Below are 27,448 nucleotides of genomic sequence, written 5' to 3' on the forward strand. Positions count from 1 at the left end.
ACAGAGAAGCAAGATCCTACTGGAGGTACTGCATGCAAATATAACCCAAGTAAAACATATCATGAAAGCATAAAGGATGTCTTTGGCAGTAGATGTAAAAGACAGAAATTTGCACACACAAAACTTCAACATTTGAAGCATCACAGGAGAGAGCTGAAACATTCCCTCAATTGTGTTGATCTACAACCCCAGATGGACTAAATATTTAGTTTGTACTAATAGCAATTTTATGTTGTGTGTGAATCATCAAAGAGACATTGCAAATTGAGTGGTTTCAACTAAATTTGTGCTAGAGACTGAGCTGATGATGGAGAAAGAAGAAGTCAATCTTCCACATAAAAATGGTAAATGATTTTTGGTGAATGAAGATTACTAGAAAAATATTCCTTTTCAAAGTTGGCACAAGATATCCATTGCTGAAGCTGAATCTAGGATGGTAGCCCATTAGACACTTTAACTACTCAACAGAAAACATATGAAGCAAAAGCCAGACAAATGAAAGAGCAATGAACTACAAACATGGTAAATTAGATGACAGATGAACTGGGACAAACAATGCAAGGAATGTGAAAAAAAATAACATTCTGCTGATTTCCAAATGCATAAGCAACATATCAAATATCAAAAATTAAATGACCAACAACAAAGTGTAACAAGAATAGCAGAAACTTCTTCACAGTTATGACTAACAGAAAAACCATGCTCTTCAGGCAATAGATAGGGCTTGTTCCCCAACATAATAAAAAAGCAGATGTGTTGCAAGCTGAGCATCCACATGATTAAGAAACTTAACTGGGATATCAATTTAGCACTAAAATATGCTGATTAATGTGAGCTAATATCGCAACCAAAATGCTTCCCTGAACACTAGAACGTTGTGTGGACAAGGTCTCAAACAAATCTGAAGCAAATTTTTTACATTAAACAAATTGTTACTATAAGGGTTAACAGTGATACCATAAATCATGAGCACAGTAATCAAAGGCATAAAGTATACAGCATAACTGTCAATAAGAAACATATCTTATGGTTGGAAAGCTGAGTTTATGTAGTTCTCTTAGCACCTGTACAATAAGTTATATATTAGGTGAGAAAGAGGAGGAGTTTGGGTAAATTGATGCATGTTCTATACTGAGTGAGGGTTTTGACAGAGATAATGACTCAACAACATGAAAACCTTATACTCTTTCAGAGGTAAGCTTACTTGATTTGATATGATCTTTTTTTTTTGGCAAATATGGTTCAAAACAATTAAAACTTAGTAAGAATTAAATACATATAGCCATTATATCCACTTCAGGGCTATGCAGGACCATACTAACATTACTTTCTATTATTCCAGCATTATTACCTGCTTGAGCTTGTTGCACAGTTTGTCTGGCCAGTCAGGCTCTGGAGGCCACTCTGGTATGAAGACAAAATCAGCTTCACTTGCTAAAGCAGCAACAAGTGCCAAATACCTGGAAAAAGAAATGGAAAAAGCACACAGTATTTCACACCTTATAAATATATAATATACCCAAAATAAACAGTTTCTATTCATAAGTGACTTATGTTGCTTAACTCTCTCACTATAGGTTTGGTTCATTCAACTGAGTTCATAACCTCAAATTGACCATTACAGGTTCCAAACTATAGTTTTTAAATATGTTTTGTGTATCTTCATGAAATCTTTGTAGAGAGAAAAAAAATGTTTAATGGATTATTTTTACTTGACTGTTGACTGCTCCAAGAGCAAAGTGATTTTAAGAGTAAAATTATTTTTTTATCATCTGAAAATTGTAAAATTTCATTTGCACAATCTCTAAAACCTCCTAAATAAATATCACACTTTTTCAGTAAACCTTTACATGTTATTTTCATACCCTAACCCTGTGTGCATTTCATAAATTTTACAGACCTTATAAAAAAGTTGATTTAGTGACTGCAAGATGGTTTCAAGTTTATTCATATAAAATGATAATAATGTAGTTTAATTAAAGTTTGAATATATTTCTCTAAAAAGTCATGACATACGTACTTTGACCTAGCCATAGCAAGAGGGATTAATGTGCAACTTCTAAATTATCAATAAATAATGAATATATGAAATATTATCTTTTCACTTGATTAATGTCTTTCAAACAATACTTACCCACAATGTCTTCCCATTACCTCCAAGATGAATGTTCTTTGATGACTAAAAAAAAAAAACATATATACACACATTATAAAACAAATATAAATATCTTTAAGTATGTTAACAATGTGTGGTACCTACTGTATCCTGTAGAAGAACAATATTACCATCTTTTTCAGAAAATGAAATACACAAAATAATAAAAATACATAAAGCAAAGAAAGTATAAAGTTTCTACTGACCTACAGTATATCAGATTACTGTAAAATCTATTACTATTGGAAGACGTTGTCCTCAGGAGATCAAATGAGATTTGTGTTATTGGTTCACCTGTAATGCCTTTTTTTATATTTCTTAAGAATTATAAGTTTGAAAAATAGGGCCAAGCACAATATATAACATAGCCAAAAACAGACCCCATCCCACTCCTGCAAACATGCTAGATTAATATTTTTTACTAATACAGTGGAACCCCTCTAAGTAGCCACCCCTCAGATTCGGTCACCCCTTGAAAGCGGTCATTCAATCACAGTCCCTTTTTTTGTTTACATAATCCCTAATTATATACAGTGGAACCCCTCTAATCAGGCCAGTTCGTCTCAGTCCCAAAGGTGGCCGTTTTAGAGGGGTTCCACTGTAGTAATTATTACGTGTAGCTTCTGAGACAAAACTAATACTGATGTACATGATACAAAATTTATTTTGTGAAATTTAGGGATAGTATGTGGACAAAATAGACAATAAAAGTCACAAAGCATGAAACAAGTAACAAAACAATGGAATATCAAAAAACAATAAAGTCCAACAGTTTTCAACTAGAATTAGAATAGCAGCACTGCAAATAGACTTATACTGTAATAATGATGTTACGTAGAGTCATGAATGTCTGCATGGATGGGGAAGGGAGAAACATAATTCTTTTTCTTATTCATTCAGCATGTGTATATGAATTTCCAAAGTTTTTATTTACTTCATAACTTCACACTATTGTTACAGTTAATTTTCAGTTTCAATAAAAATTGTCAGGTATGTCAGCAGATTTACTTAAAATTTCTAGATACTTATTCTGTAGCTAAATATCGAAAAATGCCACTATCACAGCAGCTTCTTGGATATCGGACATCACAGTTTTCATTCAGATCATCAAAAAGACTGATGCAGTCTTGCTGCTGTCCCTTGGGCCTGGACAAAATGTGATTGGGATCAACCAGTTGACACCTACTGGTATAATACCAATAGCAGGCTATCGAACAAATTGATGCAGTCTTATGGACATTCCATGAGACAGTGCGGTCAGGGTCAATCCAAATGTACTATTATGGGAGTTCTATAACTGCAAGTCTGCATTAAAGCTTAAACTAACCTTACAAATATCAAACTCATCAAACTGACTGCAAGAGCTTCCCTATTCTCTTGAATGCAATTACAAAACTTTGAAGGTGGGTCCACCATCCTTTGATTTTACCCCCTTCCCTGGGAAAATCTCTGCAAGTGCCAATATGCAGAGTACATGTTTAACATACAAGTAACTCCAGTACAACAGAAATACATTTCTTGTTAAGTGAACTCATATTTCATCTACTTTAGAAATAGAAATAAAGCACAAATAACCTGGAAAATATGTATTTTGAACTGTTTTTTACCTACCTAGATGCAGTTGTGACAATGGCATCGATGGCCTCAATGATACGATGTAAAGCAGAGTCTGTACCAATAGTCATGTCAGTGCCACAGAAATCGTTGTCGATTGAACCTACCAGTCCTACAATGTTTAAGTGGCTGCACTCTGCACGTAGTTCGGCAGTAATTTCTCCTGAAGATTAAAGATTTAAATCAGATAACAAGATTTAATTTAAATAAAGTCCACAACATATATATTATTCTAACTCTAAATTAGATTGATAACTTTTATAAACAAACAACAACCAAGTTTAAAGTTTGCTCAATTTGACTCTCTTATTATAAATATATTACTGTATTATTAAGTGGAAGTTTCTTATTTCTGTGCCAGTTTTACTCACCTTTTTCAACTAGTTCTTCTAATAATGAGCTCCACTCTTGGCGGAAAAGATTTGCACCAGTCAAACTACCATCACCACCAATAACTACAAGATTACAAATCTTACGTTTCACCAGATTAGCTGCTGCCCTGAGTCGTCCAGGGCGTTCTCTAAAATCTTTGCATCTTGCACTACCAATAACAGTGCCACCCTGGAAGAACGTAGGAATATAAAGAAGAACAATTAAACCTCAATAATTTAAAATACAAAAAAATGTCACAACAATATAACCTCTCATATCAACCAAAAACATTACAACAAGACATTTTTGGCAATAACATCTACCATTTTCTGGAAACATTACACCTCAATATAAATTCAATAATAAATGTCATTGGTTATATACATGTTTTGCAGGACCTGCTGTAAAACATGTGGCTGTTTCACACATTTGCAATGGGAAGATTAGCAGCAACATTTCATCTTCAGATTGATAACCTGCTTTTTAGGTAGGTGCTTTAAATTTTAGTATTTTTTCATATAATAATGGAACAATGATGTATGTAGGTTTCTGACAGAAGCTTATTAAAATGATGAAAGAAAGATGGCCTCTACACTAGACAGTCTGGGTAATTTTTCATTTAGTGACTCAAGAGTTCAAGTTTGAATAGATAGAAATGTTAAATGTGACCATTTTGATATTAGTTCAGTTATGGAAATAAAAAACTAGGAAAAACCCATGTAGCTGGTCTAGAGATCCTGTGGTAGAGGCCAAATAATTTATTTCAAGCATCCTAAATATAACACTGAATTCTGTAAACAGAATATTTTATATTTTTTATTTACAAAATCACAATTCTTCAAAACTAACATTTTTGATAAATTGATTCAAAAACAGATATGCTCTGAATAGGAAGCTTAAGAAAGTGATTTTTCATATTATTACCATGGCTGATTCAACAGTAAATACAGGTTAAACTACATGATCTGTTGAGATTGTGCTCTTACTTTTATTAACTCTTTCAGTACAGGTTTGTTCCTTAGGGCCAGCCTCATAATCATTTATTGCTTGTTATAGTTTTCATGCTATAACTTTTAAGCATACGTTTACAAAATTTGGAAAATTATCAGTAAACATCACAGAGCATTTGAATTCAAAATATCAGATTTTATTTTAGTTAGATTACATTTAAAGATTTTTAGGTAATATTTTTATCTAACATGCAGAGTAATTTTTATTTTAAGATTAAAGATACTTTTATAATTTAACAAAATTTCAAATTTCACATGCAAAATCTTTATAATCTCCAGATAATTATCAACCATTTTAAAAAAAAACTTCATATTTTATCTGTTATTTTCACTACCAAATCTCTGTAGTGTTCAGTGGATTTGACTAATCTCATGAACACAATAAAGAATATGAAATAAATATAGTTATGCTTTTTTCATTATAAAAAGACTACAAACTGTCAGATGAAAACACAAATGTTTAGTCAAAATAGCCTAAATCTCATAACATTATACATTTATATATCTTTATTATATTGACCTTTCAGTCATGCTTGGCTGATGTTACAAGTTACAATGATGTGGCACACAAGCACTCATGTTATCGTACCTAATAATATATAGCTGACCTTTACAACATGATCTGTCTCGGTTGTGTTTTATGACTGTTTCATTAAATGTATGCAATTGATAAATGTCATTCCTAAAGCAATCTTTAATTTCATGTTTAATTTCTTGACCTTTAACTTTCCAGAAGTTTATATTATGTTACATCTGCATATATATAGGATCACTATATTTTAAATGTAACTGACACAATTAATTAAAACTCATTTTGGGTGCTTTTTAAAACATTTCATCTATAAGTTTATAAGTAGTTTTACTAGCAATTTTCTACACTTGACAAATTCTACTAGTTAAGCTCCTGAGAAAGTATCAAACCCACCTTATGAATTATTCCCGATACGCTCACCCATGAAGCTTCTTGAATATGATCCCCACCATCTACCATGCCTTGGTAACCTTCTTTAATGAAGAAAACCTTGGTTCCAAGATACAGACCCATCCTTACCACTGCACGAACAGCTGAATTCATGCCTAATTGGATTAAGAGTGTAATATTAACTCTGAAAGTTAAAAATCAATATGGTTAAAACATTACAATTACTTTTCAATGTCTCACTCAATTTCAACTCTCAATGCTCACACACACACACACACATATAAAACTGTATTTTCTGTAACACTTTCAGTTTGTGAAAAACAAACAGCTGAAGGTACTCACTCAGAACATCACCTTCTACTGTGAAGAATATCTGAGTTCTAGTAATGTAAAAAAGAAACACCTGTCTATCATTGATATATCAACACAAATATAATATATCACAAGTTGTATGATCTATATATATCTTTAGCAAGAGACAAACTTCTACATATAATAACTTCTGATCAAAGCAAGCACAACTAAAAACATACTCAGTTATTAACATAGCTAGTTAAATATGCTGTCTAAACTATCTTATCTATTAATGATTAGAATGCACCATTTCACAACCCTTGCTTTCAATAGTATTTTCAGCCATGTCATTCTTACAGTAGCTACATAAACTAAGAGGAGGTGTTAACAAGAATGGCTAAAGTCACAAAAAATTAAACAAAACAATCTTCATTTATGTTAATGATTCTGCCCAGTAAAAAGTGACTTATAAATATCAAAGCAATCATGCTTAAAAGTTAACTGATAACCATTTGTACTGGTCAGTGGTGAAAAGATATATATTATGAACAAAGTAAATATTTTCGGGATAATAAATTACTCTCAGTAACAGCCTGATGTTACTAAAAGTGGATAAATGACAGACAGATTGTATTATAAACATACAGTATTACATCAAGTCTTTCACTTTAGTAATTTCAATAAATATTATAGTTCATCTGAGTTCAATTAAATATAATTTAATTAAATGTTCTATGAATTAGCATAAGCTGGCTTATAATTATTTATATCATCTGAGGTAATTAAATCCAACTATTAGTCTAGGTCAGGGATTGGCAAACTGCACATGGCTTTTTTAAAAAGACTTGTGTGGCTCTCAGGCATTCTGCTGTGTCCACCAAAGATAATGGAACACTTGGTTTTAAATCTGAATACTTACCATTGTTCCACTGGGGGACCTTTTTTTCTTAGGTTAAACCATTAGGGCATATTGCAGCTCTTAAAATGTTTTGGTGCTAGACAAACAACAAAAAATGGCTATTCTTTAAATGGTTGCCAACACATAATCTAGGTGACTTAATTGACTAGCTGTTCTAAACACTGTAATGTTTGTTCAAAACTTTCCAACAAACTCTAGAATTTTGATTGGTTTTGGCAACCCAAGGTACAGTTGTGATAATGTTAATGGTTCTGGAAGAAATTAAAGTCTTAATCTGCAATACTATCATAATATGACACTAATCTAATAATGTGATCATAGACACTGCCTAACATATTTCAACATTGTTTGTAAAAATACTTTCACTAGCTGCATCTCAAATAAAATTTTCCAAGTTCATAATTAAAATGCATCAACACTATTCTATGGACAAAAAATATAATTTACTTAGTTATAGCAAATATGAGATGCAGTGTGTGGGAGAAATTTTTCAGCAATAACTTGGTCTTTATTTGCAAATAAAATTCTATGTTATTATACTTTGTAAGGAACTCAATTACAATATTCAAACATTGCAACCTTCAAGTATCTCTGGTTATACTTATATTAAAACCAGCTGGAGTAATATTATCAAAGAACATAAATCTTAATAGAAGATACAGTTGATAAAAATTTTAACAACAGTGTAGTCTCCAAGTTATTCTGGATCCCTGAACTCCAAAGTGACCCTATAAATACAGATTCATAGTTGAAGTCACAAAACCTACTATAAAAATGTATCCATTTTAATAAACAGCTGAATGAGATCAAAGAACACATACAAATACTGTAGCATTGCAAGAGAAAGGAATGGAAATGTTTTCATATGTAATTGAATAAAATTTTATGGAATGCAACAACAGTTAAGATCTTTCCAAGGTAATTGTATTAAAACCTTTGACTTCAGCAGCCTTTATACTAATATACCATTAAACAAAATAAAATAAACTTTAAATCTGCAATTTAAAGATCTTTTCATAATGCTGGTAAATTACTGGTTCATTTTTTTGATAACATTCATTATCAAAATTACCATTCTTTTACACTGAACAATTTCATACAATGAATTCATAATTTTTCACTAACACATTTGTATGATTAGGCTAACACATATTTTAGCAGATACAAGGAATACCAATGGGTAGTAACTTTAGTTTGTAAGTAGGAGTTATTTCATTTTCATTTTAGATTTAAGTACATCACACAAATTCTGAAAAAGGACTATTGTAAAGCTTTAGAAATTAACAAAGCATGCAAATACATCAATGACATAGCAGTACCAAACCTAACAAATTTTCTTGACAAACATAACCACATCTACTCAAAAGATGTAGTTATTTTGAAAAAGTTCAAATTATGAAAAGGAAGCAAACTCTTTTGATTTAAATGTTAGTGTTATTAATTTAACCTTTTCCTTCAAAGTTTACAATAAAACATTGTTTGTTTGTTTGTTTTGGAATTGCGCACAAAGCTACTCGAGGGCTATCTGTGCTAGCCGTCCCTAATTTAGCAGTGTAAGACTAGAGGGAAGGCAGCTAGTCATCACCACCCACCGCCAACTCTTGGGCTACTCTTTTACCAATGAATAGTGGGATTGACCGTTACATTATAACGCCCCCACGGCTGGGAGGGCGAGCATGTTTGGCGCGACTCGGGCGCGAACCTGCAACCCTCGGATTGCGAAGCGCACGCCTTAACACGCTAGGCCATGTCTACAATAAAACAGAAGATTTAAAGTTATAAATTTCCCATTTCCCAACACAAAAATCTCACACTATAACATATCTATCACAATTCATTAGATTTCCTGGGATTTTTTTTTCAACTTGGAATATTTTATAGATATCACTTGAACACTAACACAAGCTTTTGAGTAGAGTAATTCCTTTAACAACTTACACATGGCATTTTTAAATTCTGTAGTAAGAACTAAAATATATAACAGTGACAAACTTACTACTTTTTATAAAATTTTCAGTAAGCATACTTTAAAGAATGATTTTACAAATTAATATATAACAATTATAGATTATACACAAATGTCTTTATCCTAGTCTTGCTTAATCTAACACAAATCTAACCACACTCCATATTTCAAAATTATAATTTTATCTAATACTAGCATAAATTATAATGAGTCAATTTTTTTTCCATGGTATAATTGTTGACTCAGTAAAAAAAGTTACAATTTATTTTTCTATCTGAAAATGTGTTTCTGATAAATACTTACCTCTTCACATAAATGATAGGTACTATCTACCATCACTGCTAAAAAGATTTTTGCACATGAACTAAGCCTTGAATTAAACTCCCACCCCTACATGTATTGTTTTCTGCATCAGTATATGATGCAATTATCATTATACTATAGCTCTTCACAAACAGAAGGATGATACATCTTCAATGTACAGTAGACTCCAAGAACACCTTTTGCATTAACAAAGGCTCACTCTTGATGAATCAAAAGAAACACATAGGGTAGGGACAAGAAGGATAAAAAGTTCTGAGAAATCACTAGTATCTATCTGGAATGTATTTAGATGTAAGGAAATATTAATTTCTGGCATACTATTTGTCTCTCCAAAGAAATGATAAATAAAATCCTGTATTGCATCAGGAAAGACTGATGAAGATAAAGAAATTGAAATATGAGCTCTTTTCAGATAATGCAGTGGAAAAAAAAAGAAGAAAATTCTTGGGGAATGCCACCAACTAGGGAAGAAGCTACTGGGGCATCGCTCACTGGAAGACTGTATCTATTTTATACATTGAATAATCTTTACCCAATAAAGGTGTTAGAGCCAAAGAACCTCCAGTACTTTACTAAAGTGTTGGATAGATGGACAGAGTGTAAATACTGCTTTATCATCCTGTATATCTCAAGATAATCAGAGCATGTATAGGTAGTGTTGCTCGGTCAATAAGTCAAGACATACATTATTAGAGAAATACTTAACAGAATAAGGAGATACAAGGAGGAATAATTCTAGTTTTACATGCTGAAGAAAATACAAGAGCAATATGGCTGGCATAACAATTAGGGAATGATCTGGATAGCCTGTGCCACACACCCAAGTGAACTCCCAAGCACTACTTTTAATCAAGTGATGTCTCCATTTGGTCTTATACCAGTGGGATTACATGGAATATTCAGAGAAGTTATAATTCTTAGATACTAAAAATGTATTTCTGGTAGGTACTTCCCTCTACTCAAAAAAAAAACTATTCTCTTCCATTGCTGCCCCCTACATGTAACCTTTTTCTTAACACATGCCACAAGCCTTTTGCTCCCTCCTATTGGAATCAAGTAATTCCAAAGTATTTTTCATGTAAAACATCATGCATCACTTCTCCACCAATAGCAGCATAGTATACTCATGTGACACATGGGACTTCCTCTATACACCTCTACAAAACTATCACTTTGCTCTTTGGCAGAAGATGAAAACACCAGAAGAGTGTGAAGAGGAAAAGAAGAAAGTGTAAGCAGAGGGAATTACCTGTCAAAAATATATTTTCAGCACAGGAAAATTATAACTTCCAAGACAGCACTTCCCTCTACTCATAACAGCTAGAATTGCACATTGATTAAAGGGAGGGACTAGTATGAGGTAAGAACAGATGTAGCCCTCAAAAATGTCCAAACAATACTTCTGTAGATGAAAGAGTCTGCTTTGAAGATCTGAAGAGGGAAACTGCACCATTTTTTACCAGGTATACTCTTTGTATACATCCAAGTGGGAGAAAATTGAAGAAGGATAATTATCCAAAACTTTAAATAAATATATACCAGTTAATCCCATGAAGCAGAAAAGTAGGTAAATAAAGGATAAGTCCCGTCATGTGGAGTGGTTCCGGCACAAGAGACCTGACTCAGCAAGTCAACTACATTCAAAACCCGTGTTGTTTGGAACTAACATTTATACAAGGGTGGGATGAGGAGCATACCATCTACACCTCAAGCCCCAGGGACCTGAAGGAATCTAGAACAATTCTAACCCTAGGGCATGATACATGTGTTACTTGAGAAATATCTCAATCCAGGTACCTGATATTCAGCATCAAAAGGAAGTCCATGTAAATAAAATCTACTCCCCTAACGGCAAAACTGCCTGAAACCATCTGATAAGTAATATCATCCTTGAACAAATGTATATATATGGGATAGCAAAACGATAGAACCAGACAATTCCCCTAACCACTGTGGTGACCCACAACACAGGGGGAGCACAAAAGACAACCTCAAATATGCATGAAGATTTATGATGATTGGTCCATATTCCATTTGAAGAAAGGAGGTGAAAATGTATAGGATAGCCTAGAGGAGCATCATGACCTGAGACAGTGCAATAGGTGATCATGAAACTACTTTAAAAGTATACCATACCAATTTATTGAATCAAGGTATGGCAGGGATGAGCAGCTATCTTGTTCTGATTTACACATGAAATCCCCGGGAGGTATGGTCCAGAACAACCAAGTTTATGAAGAACCAATGTGAGATTATTCACTTCTAAGTGATATTATGAAACACCCTAACTTGAAGATGAGCATGCAAATCCATGGAAGGGAAAAATGTGAGTTAACATAACTGTACTGTGCAGATTTCGAATTGTAGGTACCACTTACCATAAAGCAGGATCTATGTAATAAAGGTAGGAGGGATGGGCCTTGGAAATAAAAGAAAGCTTTAATTGAGACAAACCCATTTTTAAAGTTACACTGAAGAAAACTGGTGGAAGATGAAAACCTGAGAAAGTTGAAACTGAGATATGATGTAAATAATGCGATATGAATGTGTTAAACCTGGTTCACATGCCTGATTGCAGGATTTCCTTCAACAGCTGACAAAGACAAGAAGCAAGGAAAAAGACAAGGTGTTGAATTTAAAAAGATGTTACTCTGAACAAATTTCACTGGGAAGGGGACAATAAGAAATAAGTTAAATGGATCAAATGACAAACCTCATTGATGAGGGTAATAAGGGATAGAACTCTAGATAAAGAAGACTGCTGTGAGATAAAGATTTGGGAACAGGAATCACTGAAGGCAACCATGCAGGTATTATATCAAATCTATCTGGATTAAGACAAGGGTATAGATGAGAGATAAAGGGAAGGGAAATAGGCAAAATGGAAGAGTTACCCCTCCTGAATGGTGGTAAAGTGTGTGTGTAATGTTGATGAGGAACAAGTCAGATCATCAACAGACCATGAGTAGAAAAAAATACACTTTAAGGAAAAGGGGAAACACAAAACATGAGGAAAGAAGTTTGAACTAAGGTAAAGTAAAGGAATGGAGGACCACATTAGCATTCCAGTCTGGAAGAGTAGGTTGTCAGTGAAGATGATGAATCAAGAAGGAATGCATTAACATGGTTAGGAAACAGTAATGAAAAAGATAAAAGGTATAGGAAAAGGCTGCCCAATAACCAAAAACTAAGGACCCAGTCAAAAAGTCATCTCAAAAACTTGGACACAACAACCACAGTATGTTAAGCAGCTGGAAATCCCTGAGAATGGAAGCACATATGAAATACTATCACCTTTGTTGATATATCTCCATGAAAGAAGGATATGTGGATGGAGCCAAGTGGAAAGCTACAGAATGGGATAATCCCAATCTTCTTGCCAAGTACTGGACCAATCTTGGTTGAAAGCATTGACAGCAAAAGCCTGAGGATAAGGTACAAGGGGCCAAAAAAAAAGTAATTTGTGAGGAAACATATATATAAGACCTAAGGAGTCCAGTTGTGTCATGGAAGGCTACATCCCCAAAAGCAATAGAACCTTGCATGCAGAAAGTGAGGAGGTAGACAGTGTGTGGGGAACTAACAATTCCATGAAATGAAGTTGCAGAGGACAAGGCTGAGCCTGAATGAGGTGAGTATTGTAGAAGGTACCCTAATGGAAAAGGCATTGGGTAGGACTTTTCCAATTTGTTTAACTAGCTCAACTGAGCAGCAACTTGAAGAAGCTGATGAGTATGACTGACCAACTTCAGTTCAGAGTAGACCAGAAGAAGCCAGTCATCTATATAATAATGGAAATGCAGCACATGAAGATGAAGAGCAAAAGCTCTGACTACTCAGCAGGAAACATTGGGTGCAAAAGCAAGCCCAAAGAGTAGGGCAAAAAACTAGTACACCACCTTGTGATGGACAAATCAAAGATATGGTTGAGATTGTACAGAGATGGGAATATGCAGGTAAGTATTACTGATGTCCATCTTACTTATCCATTAACCTGGAAAAAATGCTCACTAAAATGTGAGTAGAACACCATGGGAAAACTGGTAAAGTGAACAGAACAATTGCGACAGAACAAATCTATAACATGTTTCCAGTCCCTGGTTTTCTTGGGAACAACAAATAGTCTAGAGTAAAAATCTAGCAATTTATAAGGAATATATCTTATATCCTGTCAGGTGAGGAGGTCCTGTATCACCTCTGGCAGATGATGACAAACAACAAAATACAGAATACCAGAGTGGAGGGAAGGAAGTGGGTACAGGAGAGAAGGATGGTGTGGAAAGACTCGAAATTTCAAATTCTACTGATAAAATTTGAAGAATCCAAACATTTTTTAAATGAAAAGGAGCCACTAATGGACAAAGACTGCAAGTCTAGCTCCTACTAAACCAGAACTCACTGGGTTGTCACATGTATACTGGCAATGTAGCGTCCATTGTCAAAAGAAAAACAATGAGCTGTGGCACCTCGAGAGGGGGGACATGTAAGAGTTAGGAAGTGGAAGAATATAAAACCATTACAAGTCCCATACATGGCTCTGACTTAGATAAACAAGATACCAGATGGGAAACTGTAGACTATTTTTGGACCAGGAAAATGCTGTAAAAACAGGGTCATAAGTAAAAGTCTGGAGATAAGGCATAGGTAAATGGGCTCTCAGTAAAACAGCATCTTAACCCAGAAGGTCCCAACAACAGAGAAACATCCACATGTAATGCCAGAGCTAAAGATTACAGACAAGTCAATGTGGAACTGAACAGGGAGAAGATGTTCCCAAAAAAACTGAGTAGATTTCTGTCAAAAGCCTTAGATAGGAAGGAGATGAATAGTGAAAAGATATCACAAAGGAGCTGTGAGGGTAAGAAGTAGGTGAAATAACTGGGTAAGGGTTAAACTATGATCTCAAATCATAATTCTAACACTAGCTTTCATAAATACCTGAACTTTTCATAATTTTAGTTACATTTTCTCAGAAAAAGTGTTATGCACCTGCTGTAGTTTGTTAGATCTTTTCATTCCAACTTACCTATAAAATGGTCAAACAAGTTTCTCTGAAGTTGTACAGTTGTTAAAATAAATCTCACAAATAAGACAATTGATGTTATGGAATGGCCAGGTCAATCACCTGATATAAAATCCATTGAAAATTTAGAGGCAGAGTAAGCCGATTAATGAACAGTTACAAGCGAAACACAGAAGACAAACTTTCTGAAGTACTCAAAGGATTGAAGTGAATCACTCAGGAATACCTGCACAAACTCATTGAAAGCATGCCACATCAATGTGAAGCAGTACTGAAATGCGATGTAATGCCAACTCAATATTAACTTGTGAAACTGGTTTGTGTTAAGTTTTATTTTTATATTCTTAATCACTATAAAAATTAAAAAATAAATATAAGTTACATTTTTATTGTTCTAGAATGACTACAAATTAAAGGCAAAACACACAGTCTAAATAGACTAAATATTATAACATTATAAACTCATATATATAGTTATTTTAAATTTATTAACCCTTCAGCCATATCTAACTAACATTATAGAAGTTGCAATGACACAGTACACATGCACTCATGTTGCCATATCAAACAGTATAAAGCTGGCCTTTACAAAGTGACCTGTCTTGGATTTGGTTTAGTGAACCAGTATTATATAATATACAGTCATATTTTAGTTAGAATACATTACACATGTGTGTGTATGTATATATATATTTATATTATTACTTTATTTCACATTCTCCAAGTAGAATTTGATAAGTAGAAGAGATTATTGTTTTCTATACTTTATTTGCTATTCAATGTTTTAAGGATATATATATATGCATATATATATATATATCTATATGCATTTCAAAACAAAAAAAAATAATCATAATTAACATACCAACACCAAAGAATTGCAGTGTAATTTATAAGGCTTAGTAACTGAGCTATATTTGGGTCTAAAAAGATATGATACTTTGAGCCCTAAATTCTCCTTACCTTTCTGCTTTGATTCTACCATGAAAAAAAAGGTTTTCCTGTGTAAAAACTTCACAAAGGCTGAGAAAATTATGTGAACATTCTAAGCTTTTGATTGGTTATACAAACATCAAAACAAAGTAGGAGTTTGTAAGCAAGTATTTCCAAAAATGGAAGAGGTGAGTGAGGCAGTCATGGTTGATTCACTAAATGTAATGGTACCTCAGAAAGTAGATACGATAGAAGATTCTCATTTTATATTCTAGTTTATCAATATTGGTAACTGGAGCTTCTAATTTGTAAGAAACCACAGATTTTGTATTTGGACATCACAAATGTCTAATATGAACCAAAGCTGCATTCAATGCATTACATGACAAACAAAATTCAATATTTAGGAATTTTATATTAACTATTAAATTAAAAAATAAATTACTGTATAATACTAAAACTTAAAACTATAATTTACAATTTGTTACCAAACTTATTGAATACATTTGTAAAATAGTAGCTCAATAAAATTTTGAATGTAAGTCTACAAACATGATGACATACCCTTTGACACTTGACCATAGGAAGACCCATCAAGATAAGGTTTAGAAGCCACAGAAGAGATATGTAAGAACCAAAGAAAGAAGAGAAGAAAGGCCACTGATGAAACTGTTCTATGTATGTAAATAGTATAAATGGATAATTTGCCAAGAAAAAGAGATAAAAAAATGGAATGAGAACAGTTGGACAACTTTAAAGAACTGTCAGAAAGTCATCGATGGCAAACTGACAATTTACATTGATAAATTGCAAGGGTGGATGGCTGACAAAAGTGAGAAAGAAAACAAATTGTTTTCCACAAAAATTCTGCCGAATGTGACGGGGACTGGGCAGAAGCAACTCCTGATGATGAAGATGTGGAAACATGGTGAAATAAAAATAGGATCATCAAGTTGAAGAGAAAGAGATTCCTGGGACATCAAAAGGCAAACTAGTGAAAATCATGGCTGCACAGGACAAAGAGGGTAAATGAGATAAACCTGGCAAGGGGTGTCATGAATAATAGATAGGATTCTTGAAGAAGTCAAGATGGGAAACAGGCAAAGGAAAGAGATTGGATCAATACTGACTCATAGCATCTACTACAAAAGCAGAAGAGTTCAGAACTAATAACCTAAAGAGTGGAAGCTTGGTGTTGAATAGAGTTGCAAAAGCATTGATAAGAGGACTCTCAAAATGGAATTTAATTCCCTGACACATCAGAGAATGTAAATACCACTCTGTGGGAAGGAATCTGGTCTAGATGATATAGTCAATATGTCACTATGCTCAAAGCTCCTAAGTCATGAGAGGCCAATAATACCTTAACAGGATGATCATTAACCTAAATGAGAAAGCCTAGAATAAAAAACAGACCTTTCAAAATTGAGTATCTTCTTGTCTGTTGATGTACCAAATAACATTTATCTTTAAAAGATGATCAGACAGATGATGAGCTCATTGAACAACAAATATCTTCCAGATGTTGTTATGAAGAGACCATTCTTCTGCAGATCTGATGCCAGAAATGGTGTAAGTTTCCAAAACCATACTCTACCTAGACAGAGACACACTGGTAAACAGAGGTAAAAAATAGCCAAAGACGAAGGAAAATGGATGCAACATGCACACATGAGACAACTTGCTAGAACATGTCGCATATTAAATAACTTCACATTACATATGCTTGTATATTTGGTATATTAAATTTAATTATTTAATTTGTATTTTAGTTATTTATGGTAATAGATAGATTTCATATACAACACTGAATACCATAAAATTAGGAATAAATAGTGTACAATGTATGTAAAGTACTGGTGACTGATTACCAGCATCTTTGAGCCAACTGAACTTTTGAGAATTTTGCCTAAAGATTATACATTGATGCACCACGAAACAGTTTATAGAATACTGTTTGGCCACTAAAGTCAGTACATTATAAGACTCAGAAGCTATAACTGTGACAAAACTACAGATATTTTACCATAAAGGTTTATAGATTTCAAACATTACAAACTTCAGTGAAGTTAGTGTTTCTACGAGGACATCAGACATTTTTGTCAGGAAAAAAAATCTCACGTGTGACAAATAGAGCTCTCTAGCATTCCTGTCAAATGAAGTGCATTAACATAAAAGTAATTTGTGCCTCATAAACTATCGACAAAGTATTCAGTTCCAGACCTGATAAGAGGACTTAATATTTGTAAGTCTGTTAAAATTTTGCACATAAATTATAATTAATTCACTTTCTGTGAACAAAATATTCAGTTCAAGACCAGATTGTTTGTAAGTCTATAAAAGTTTTATATATAAATCATTATTTGTAATAACTGTTATGATAAATTATACTGTTGTTTATTCATTAAAATATATTTGTGTTTGGAAAGAAAACAGTACATTGTGTATCAAACTTTTTGGCAAATATCATAAATTTGATACATATCAATGTTCAATTAACTTTTAAACTCAAATTCAAGTTTCAGGTTATTTGAAATTGTAATACATAACGTACTTAACATAATAAACTGGAGACTTGTCCAAGATAAATCATAATATGTAACACTACGCTGGCTAAATATGATAGACATGATACATGAAGCTTCAAATGTTACATTTCTTCTTTAGTGCTTAGAGGTAGATATATTACTTGAAGACAGGGTAACAATATCAAATAAATTGTTCTTTTAAAAATACAGAAAATTTCATGGAGTATGTATTCTCTTATATCTAGGCAGCTGAAGTTTTAATACAGAAACAAACATAAAAATTGTGATTATGGAAACATTCAGTTTTTTTTTATATAAATAAATAATAAGCACAAGTTCTGAAAACGTAATTTCAAATTTGCTCTCAAGAAATTGTTTTTATTTTTTTAAAAAGTAGAAATACTAACTCATTGATTAGTTTGCCTTATCATTTGTGGTCTATGCTACTAGTATGGGTTATGTTTAACATTTCATGTCTGAGCTCATGCTATTTTTATAAACAAATTGAACAATAGCTTAAAAGTTGAAGAAAACAGGCCAAGTTCCTGGTCACCACTGATGCCCATTAAGCTTATGTACATATATTGTCTGACATATTGCTATTGTGTCTCTTAGACAACTGAAGTCACAGCTGGGATACTGGCTTACAGCCAGGAGGGTGAACCAAGATATTTAGTTAACACCTACTGCTTCCATCACTGGAGCACACTTTGCAAGCTGAAACCAAAGTTTTCTATTTTAGTTCCTAAAGTTAAAACTGAGAACTAACAATGCAAGCTTCTTTGCTCTGAACATTTCTCTGCCAAATCCTTTCAAGAAAATAAGAATAACCTTGAACCTCTCAAACAGTATTCAAGAAATAAAACACTGTTTCTCCAAAACAATTCACTTCCTATAAATATTTGTAGAAGAATGAAAGTGATTCCTTGATTTTTTATATATAAAATGTTCTTACACATGTCACATATCATACAGAAAAAAATCACCCTTCTTTAGAAACAATAACCATATATATATATATATATACACACATACAAATTTCATATTGTTCTTTGCTGAAATTATAAGTTTATTTTTATTATGTATCAACAGCTATATCTAAATTCATTAATAAGTTCCCATGGCTTGAATTTTCCTTTTTAAAAAAGCATAACTGCACAATTTGAATGCTGTTAAAATATCTCAAACACTATGATAAAAGTTAATACTTATTTCATTCCTAACAAAACATGTTATTACCAACACAGTGTAATGAAATTGCTACCACATATTTCTATATAGTAATAAATATACAATGATATCTGATGGTAATAAAGCTACATGTAATGTAACCCTATTTCAGAAAATGTATGATGAAGTGTGAAAATTTGAATGCTCACATAGTTTCATCAGTTTTAATTTAATCAGTAATGTTGTACAAAAAATAATTCTGATTACCATTTATTTTATTTTTTTCTCTCTTCTTAAGAAAGCAATTTCAATGAAAAGCTGACATCCAATATTCCAAACAAGGTATGGATTACAAATATTGTTTATTTTCTTATCTTATAATTAAGAATCTACACTGATTTACACATTCATTAGAGGAATTATGTATCAGAATAAACAATATGAACTAAGTAAGTGCCCATATTTTTCCTTATTTTTGTTGTTTATTAGAATAAAACTCATCATTTTATTTCAAGTGATCATATCTTATTTAAGACAAATATATGTATTTGCACAAACTTGATAAAACTTCCTGAGCCTAAATGTACACCAATTTATCATAATAAATAGATGATTTATGAAGATAAATAAAAAATATTTCATATTTTTTTCCAATTAATTATAAATCCTTATAACTCAGCTGACTCAAGTTATTAAGATTGGATATAAGACATTTTGAAAACTGTAATAACTCTGGGTAGCATCACTCTAAATGTTGAATGTCATGTAAATATATTCATAGTGACATTTAAAACTGACTTTCAGTAGAAATACTTTTGAAAACTAGTTCAATATATCTGATATATTGAACATTATATTAAATATATTCATAAAGTATATATTACTAGCAACATTCTTAAATGGTTTCTTCTTTTGTGACATTATGAGATTGAAATAGCAATGTTTGTGAAATGAAACTAAATCTAGTGACAATTACCTTAGATGGTATATTTGAAGAAACTTTATTGTGAGCCAATTAATTGTTTATTATATTAATATTGCCTGGAATCTTCAATAAACAATGTGAAATTTTGGTGTAAGTCTTAAGATTTACATTTTAACAAGTTTTCATATTGCGTACTCATTTACCATTAATAAAAGATGAGTACAAAAACTTATTTTTTATTAATCACATTCAATATATGCAATAGAAAACACAACATATATCATTAATGTTTTACTGTTTATAAACATACAATTATAGTAAACATATTTTTATGAATATTATCTACTTTACAATAACACTTAATTCCATAACATTATGACAAATATACTTGTGAACCTCTGATTTAAAATTAAAGGATACATTGAAACATCATAGAAATAAGTAGCAAAATGCTCTGAACAAACTAATAATTTTCTCATTAATAACCAAACTTACTAGAAGACTTGCTAAAAGTTAGAGCATTAATTCTCAATTTAATTGGGAATACATACTTTGAGTTTAAAACAATAAACTATGTTTTTCACTATATTACCTTTTTTTTCATTGTAGAGCACCACATATCTCTATAATAATCTTGTTCTATTTTGTGAATCACTGTAAACTTGAAAGTATGTCTTATTATACAGAGCAAATAAATATTCCACATAACTCACTTACTGTAATATTGGAAATTGTCATTATATTTCTTTTAATATTTTGTGTACAGTGAGAAAAAAAAAGTGTTTTCAAACCTTGTGAATCACCGCCACTCGTAAAAACTGCAATTGCTTTTCCTGTCTGTCCTCCTTTCATTGCAGAGGTGCCCTCCTTACAATTCAAATGTTTCTCTTCTAGCGATGCAACCGGTGAAGGAGCTGGGTCAGACATGGTTTAACCTACGCACGTCAAATAAAAAAGACATATGCATATAACCACATTTTAATATATGCAAAGATAAAAGCCAGTAGGTTGCTTAAAAATTAATCGTACACAAAACCTCATGTCAAATTTTAGTATTATGAATACGTTTGAAAATATTAACCCATAAAAGTTTTCTCTTCATCCATACATAACTATTCAAAAATTTAGGATTTAATTTCTTACTTACGAGATCCAACATTATTTTCACTTTGATTTTACAAATCACTTATTGTAACAACAAAATGAACAACGAAACGTAACAAAACAATTGGTCAATTTTTGACGGACGGAAAAACTAAATTATAAAAACATTTTTTAATTTTAAATTTAATGTATCATGATCTTAAAAGTTAGATTACTATCATTGATGTTATTATGCCGACAAACTGACAGTCTTTTAACAAAAATACTAATCCAACACTGTGATTGCTAACATTATATATATTTAACGTATGTGCTTTCTTTTACCTTACGATTTCCTCGTACTACCCCACCTATTGTCGTACAATCATCTAAAACAACATGCCCTGTTCGACCTTCACAGCAGACGTTACAATAATTAGCGCCACCGTGTAGTAGTAAAATGTTATCTGAAGTGTATAAATACTAAGATAGAAAACACTTTCCAGGTTAGCTGTTTAAAATTACAAGAATTTGATCATTAATATGCGTTTAAGTAAATTAAACTTGGAATTTAAAGTTTTAAATTTCAACAATATGGAATTTTGGAATACCTCATTTTTAACTCCTAAAAATAACAAGAAATTTTTGCTACGATATTTACAGACATATTCAGAACTTGACTCAATTATCATATATTGTTATAAAAGGAAACACTGTATAGTCGTAGTGACTTAATGAGAAGATATTTAACATACCATTTTGATGAACAATTCGATCCATCGGCATACCTACTTAGCCAGCGTTAACGTCTCCCTGATTCAGAGGAAGTGGTTATCTTGAAACAGAACATTACACAAGAATAACACAACACAAATTACACTTCAAACAATATATATTATCTTGCCTAACACGTTCCTCTCACTATAAATCATTTAAACAGTTACAAGATAAGCTCATCTTCGCACAAAAACTATCAACGTCTCTCTGATATCGTTTTGTAAATGTATGTTGAAAGTCAATACCAAATGTTGTTAACCTTATTTTTTATATTAAGATTTAAGAAACTTGGGAAATTAAACATTTCCCTTTGATGTACTTTGGGTTTACTCAAAGCAATGAAAACTAAAGTAGTACTATACCATTTAAAATTTAATTAGGTCTACTATATACAATATTAGTTTTTATTTCGTAGCTAATAATAATATTGTCAGGTTTTATATGTATGGATGAGCAGAATTCTTTACAGTAGGTGTCTGTGATTTGTTAGTGATAAATTTCAATAATAAACAAACAGCACAAATTTCACTTATTTCAAAATATTATCATAAAGCAAGTCAATCGTGCATGCAAATGTTCGTTACAGAGTAAATTATCAGAGTTATATCCAGAGCCTTAAATAATCGTCTATTTTTTAGTTAAAGACGACACACGCTGATTTGCTTAGTTTAGAACACAACTGACAAGACAAATTATTATTCTATAGTCTGTTGTTACAATATAATTTGCGAAAATTTCACTTAAAAAAGCACCACTATACGTTCTTTATGTCGAAACTCACAAACACACAAGTTGTAGACTGAGCTCAAACTTTACTATAGTGATCGTAATAGCAACACTGATCAAAAGCAGTTGGTAATATTGTGAAGTATTCAAGAAAACAAAGACGTCAAATTCTGCATATTGCAATCAGTTTTACTGTGATGATTTGTAACAGTAGCTCGGTTTAAAAATAATTATTAGTATTGGAAAGTAGGCATTGTATAAAAATGTTGCATAATTCATTGCTTTATTAGTGTTAACAGCCTGAAGTAATTCAATTGTAAAACATACTGTGTCAATTGAGTATAAATCTCACTGTTCCAATAGTTTTATGTCCGACATAGCCAGGTGGTTAAGGCACTTGACTCGTAACACCATGTAACAAAATTTTTACTTTTTCTTGTTCCTGGGCAGAAAGTGTTATTTCTGAATCGCTTATGCCTAAAGTAAAGGGAAAAGACCTATTTTTCTCTTCAAACTTTGCTTTTGTGACCTGGGTAATGAAATTTTCAAACTTACCCATTTTCCAGAACATTCCAGATAGATTCAGTACTGAGTAGCTGATAAAGAATTTTTCGAACTTAAAAGAATTTTCAAGAACTTTCTAGAATGTTGTAGAACTTACGAGAATTTTCAAGAACCTTTTAGAAGTTTCTAGAACTTTCCATAGAACTTTCTAATATATATACAGGGGCTCACCACTCACCACTTCAGTTTAGTTCTAGCTGCCTAAGTGAACACAAAGACCTATCTGATTTTATCAAAGATGGCATCAAGAAACTGCAAGCATTCTCCAGACGCATTATGCTATGTATGTGGCTAATTTATAAAAACAAGAACGAAAAAGTACTCTGTGACAGCAACTGCTAAAATGCGTGAAGTCTACAAGGAATATTTCGGCATGTCTATCGGGGTTCAAGACAAACCCTCAGCACCTCATTTTATCTGTGAGCACTGCAAAAAACTCTAAAAGGTAAGACGAACAATTTTTGTTTGCTTGAATAGTAAGATTTTATATTATACAAATTTTAGATCTTTTAAATTTAACTATTTTTCGGTGCTCCTCAAAGAAAAATACGACAGTGTCAAGACCTTGCTAAAAGCCTTGAAGTATGATGAGTATGGCTGGGATGTTATCAGAGAGTTCAAAATGGTGGCATCCCTGATGTGTCTCCAAGGAGGCTTTACTAAGTTTCCCTATTATCTTTACCTTTGAGACAGCAGGGACACTGCAGTGCACTACAACAGAAAGCACTGGTCACAATGGGCCAAATTCTCTGTGGGGAGGCACAATGTCAAGTGTGAGACACTTAGTGAATGGACCTCCAGAAGGTGTTGTTCCCACCATTGCACATAAAATTGGATCTTATGAAACAATTTGTCATAGTTCTTGATAAGGAGTCTGCAGCCTTCAAGTACCTTTGAGACTTCTTCCCTAAACTGTCTGAGGCAAATGTCAAAGCTGGTGTTCACATTGGACCACAATTAAAGAAGATCCTGGAGTGCACAGAATTCCCCAAGAAGCTCAGTTGGAAGGAAAAAAAAGCTTGGGGTAGCTTTGTTGCAGTTGTTTGGGGCTTCTTGGACAATCACAAGGTCGAAAATTATGTTGTTTGTTTGTTTGTTTGTTTTTTGTTCAAATCCCTGTCACACCAAACATGCTCGTCCTTCCAGCCATAGGGGCATTATAATTTGACAGTCAATCCCACTATTCATTGGTAAAAGAGTAGCTGAAGAGTTGGCAATGGGTGGTGATGACTAGCTGCCTTCCCTCTAGTCTTACATTACTATATTAGGGACGGCTAGTGCAGATAGCCTTCGTGTAGCTTTGCAAAAAACCAAACCAAACCAAACCAACAACCTTACCTGAGTCATTATGACTATTGCATTGTTTAAATGTTATTGTGCATTATTTATGACAAAGTAACTGTTTAGATTGGTAAGTATTTTACTGCATAATCTCTGTGTCAACAAGTACAAGTGTTTCTATACTAATACAGCCTCGAGTGCCAACAGTTACAGATGCTTGTATAGTGATACAAGTTTTTGTCAACAGACACGAAATACTTCTATGTTGATACTAGAAGTTGTGCCTCTGTAAGCGTGCCTTAGCTGTCGATACAAGAAGCCGAAGCTATTATATGCATACCTTATTTGTTGCCATTACTGTATAATATCACTATATAAGCACATGTACCTATTTCCAGTAGAGACTATGCTACCATATAACAACACATATCTGTTGGCACTAGAGGGTGTTCCATCATAGATATAAATCGGATAAATAATATATCGGTATTAGTGGATGTGCCAACATGAATATAAGCACCTGTGCTTGTTGTCATTAGAGGATGTGCCAAAATGAATATAATTACCTGTACCTGTTGGCACTAGAGACTGGGCCACAATATAAGCACCTATACCTGTTGTCATTAGAGAATGTGTCAACATTGATATATGCAAATGTACCTGTTAGTACAAAAGGCTATGTCACCATATAAGAACCTATATCTGTTGTAAGTAGAGGTGTACCACTTTATAAGTAAGTACCTGTATCTATTCACACTTGAGGCTGTGTTGCTGTATAAGTACTTGTACCTATTGATACATTGGCTATATGATTTTGGAACCATACAGCAATTATGTCTTTTCAGTTAATACAGTTGTGGCACTGCATGCTTCACATTCAGTTATCACAATCCATGTTTTACTGTTCTATTAGAGTGCCTGCTTCACAACATTAAGGAGCTGCTGTTAATTATTTGTGGTAAAGTTGAATGCAATCTGCAGAATATTAAGTCTTTGCTTAAGTTCATCTCTCAAAACACTGAAAGCATAAAAAGTAAATGTAAATTTATTATATCAAAAATTTACAGTGCTCTGTTGAAAATCACCATTTTCACTTTCAAAAAGTTAACATTTTCCTAAATTCAAAATGTATTTCTAATAATACTTATCCCTACTGACATTTACCACTATTGCTTGACAGCCAAGGTTTCTTCTTTGACCATTTAAGCATTGATGCAACTTTTTGTGCACATGCTACATTCTTTTATACATCACTCAACTGGCCTTGGTGATATTTGTCTCATGATACTCTCCATCCTCAACAATGCATTCTACATCAAGTTAATGTATATAAGCACCTCATTCAGATAATTATATCACTTTTTTGAGATTGATACTACAGCACTTTCTAACACTGGCTCTTAGTGGCAAGAGAATATCAGTGGTGGTAAGTATTAATGGAAATACATTTTCAATTTAGGAAAATGATAACTTCCAACACATACTTACCTCCATTGCCACTTAAAGGTAGAATCCCACACTGAGAATGTGGAAGACCCAGAAAGGGCATTATCCATACAGATCATGGATGTACCAAGATAACAATGGCACATGAGTGGGGTACACATACTACATCCATAACAGGTAAGCTCTTCACCCTGAACTCAGTTCCTGTATGAAGGGTAGAATTGTACATGAGTAATCAAGGCCAGCCTAAACCAGATGGCCAAAGATCCACTACTCAAGGTTGGAATTAAGGGTTTTTTTGTCCATGTATCCTATACTGGTGGCTAAGGCAATTGGACAACAATGTTATATATAGGTATACTTTTAATTGGATTTCAATCTGTAGCCATAGGGCAATGTATTCCAAACCACTGGAATCATGATGAGAAGGTAATAATATCTAAGTACACAAACCTTCTCCACCTGAAGTAGCCCAAAAGGCAACTTCCCAGATTAGGTATGACAGAAAAACATATCTGGTCTGGAATTATGAACATTCATTCTCATTCCCCAATCTTCCACTTACCACTTGAATTATGGGGATAGCATGAAACAACTGTGCTCAACCACTGTGGGATTACTCCACATTTAGAATTATAAGAAGACAAAGGACTTTCTTCCATGAACAATGTACCAAATTGATACTCATAAAAAGAAAGGCCAAGCACATCCTAACTGGATAGATGACCATCTATTATTAACTGGTATTACTAGTAACAGACAAAAAAAGGTAGGGGGGTATAAAGATGCATTCCCATCCAATCTTGAGTGAAAGCACATATTGCCAATCATTTGAGTCCCCAAATGAGAGCAACTCTAGTAGACAACCTTCCAATAGAGCATTCATTCAGTTGAGGGTATTTAGTTGAGCTGAGACAGGTGGTCTGCTATTAAATTCCTCACCCCTGTAACATAATAAGCCAGGAGTGAGCCCAATAGTGAATTGCTAAAGTTTGAAAACAAAGGTCAGAAGAATGTGTATCATTTGACAGAAAATGTAAGATACCATCTTGGAATTATTGGAATAAATCATGATGACTTTCCCTTCAGTAGAGCTAGTCATTGAACCATTACCTATTTGACAGCAAGGAGTTCTAAAATATTAATGTATAAGGAAAATTTACCCTCCACCTATAGACCCTGGAAATCCTGACAATCATTACACATACCCCATCCCAAAAAGGAGGCATCCATGAAGAGATGAATCTCAAGATAAGTAGACAAAATAGGAATACCAATGGTAGTATTGGTCCAATCCAACCACCAATCGAGATATAAGATATTGCTCCTGAGTAAGCAGGCTGAGTGATCCAGAGGATTGCAGTACATGATCCACTGGCCACATAGTGACCACTTAAGGTGACTACATATGTGCTT

At 33.0% G+C, this 27,448-nt stretch overlaps 1 protein-coding gene across 1 annotated transcript in view; it reads right to left on the reverse strand.

Annotated features, from left to right (window-relative positions):
- LOC143249640 (ATP-dependent 6-phosphofructokinase-like) overlaps window positions 1-21,712 on the reverse strand; it is a 55,750-nt gene extending 34,038 nt beyond the window's left edge. Inside the window, exons 1-7 of the mRNA XM_076499875.1 lie at window positions 21,584-21,712; window positions 20,947-21,090; window positions 6,077-6,228; window positions 4,141-4,330; window positions 3,767-3,932; window positions 2,135-2,179; window positions 1,352-1,460 (exon numbers count right to left, since the gene is read on the reverse strand). Of these exons, the coding sequence (XP_076355990.1) occupies window positions 1,352-1,460; window positions 2,135-2,179; window positions 3,767-3,932; window positions 4,141-4,330; window positions 6,077-6,228; window positions 20,947-21,082 (798 nt within the window). The 5' untranslated portion in view covers window positions 21,083-21,090; window positions 21,584-21,712. The remainder of the gene's footprint in view (window positions 1-1,351; window positions 1,461-2,134; window positions 2,180-3,766; window positions 3,933-4,140; window positions 4,331-6,076; window positions 6,229-20,946; window positions 21,091-21,583) is intronic.
- Window positions 21,713-27,448: the final 5,736 nt, after the last annotated feature.

Source organism: Tachypleus tridentatus, chromosome 4, assembly GCF_004210375.1.
Source record: "Tachypleus tridentatus isolate NWPU-2018 chromosome 4, ASM421037v1, whole genome shotgun sequence".
In the NCBI taxonomy this organism is placed as follows: domain Eukaryota; kingdom Metazoa; phylum Arthropoda; class Merostomata; order Xiphosura; family Limulidae; genus Tachypleus; species Tachypleus tridentatus.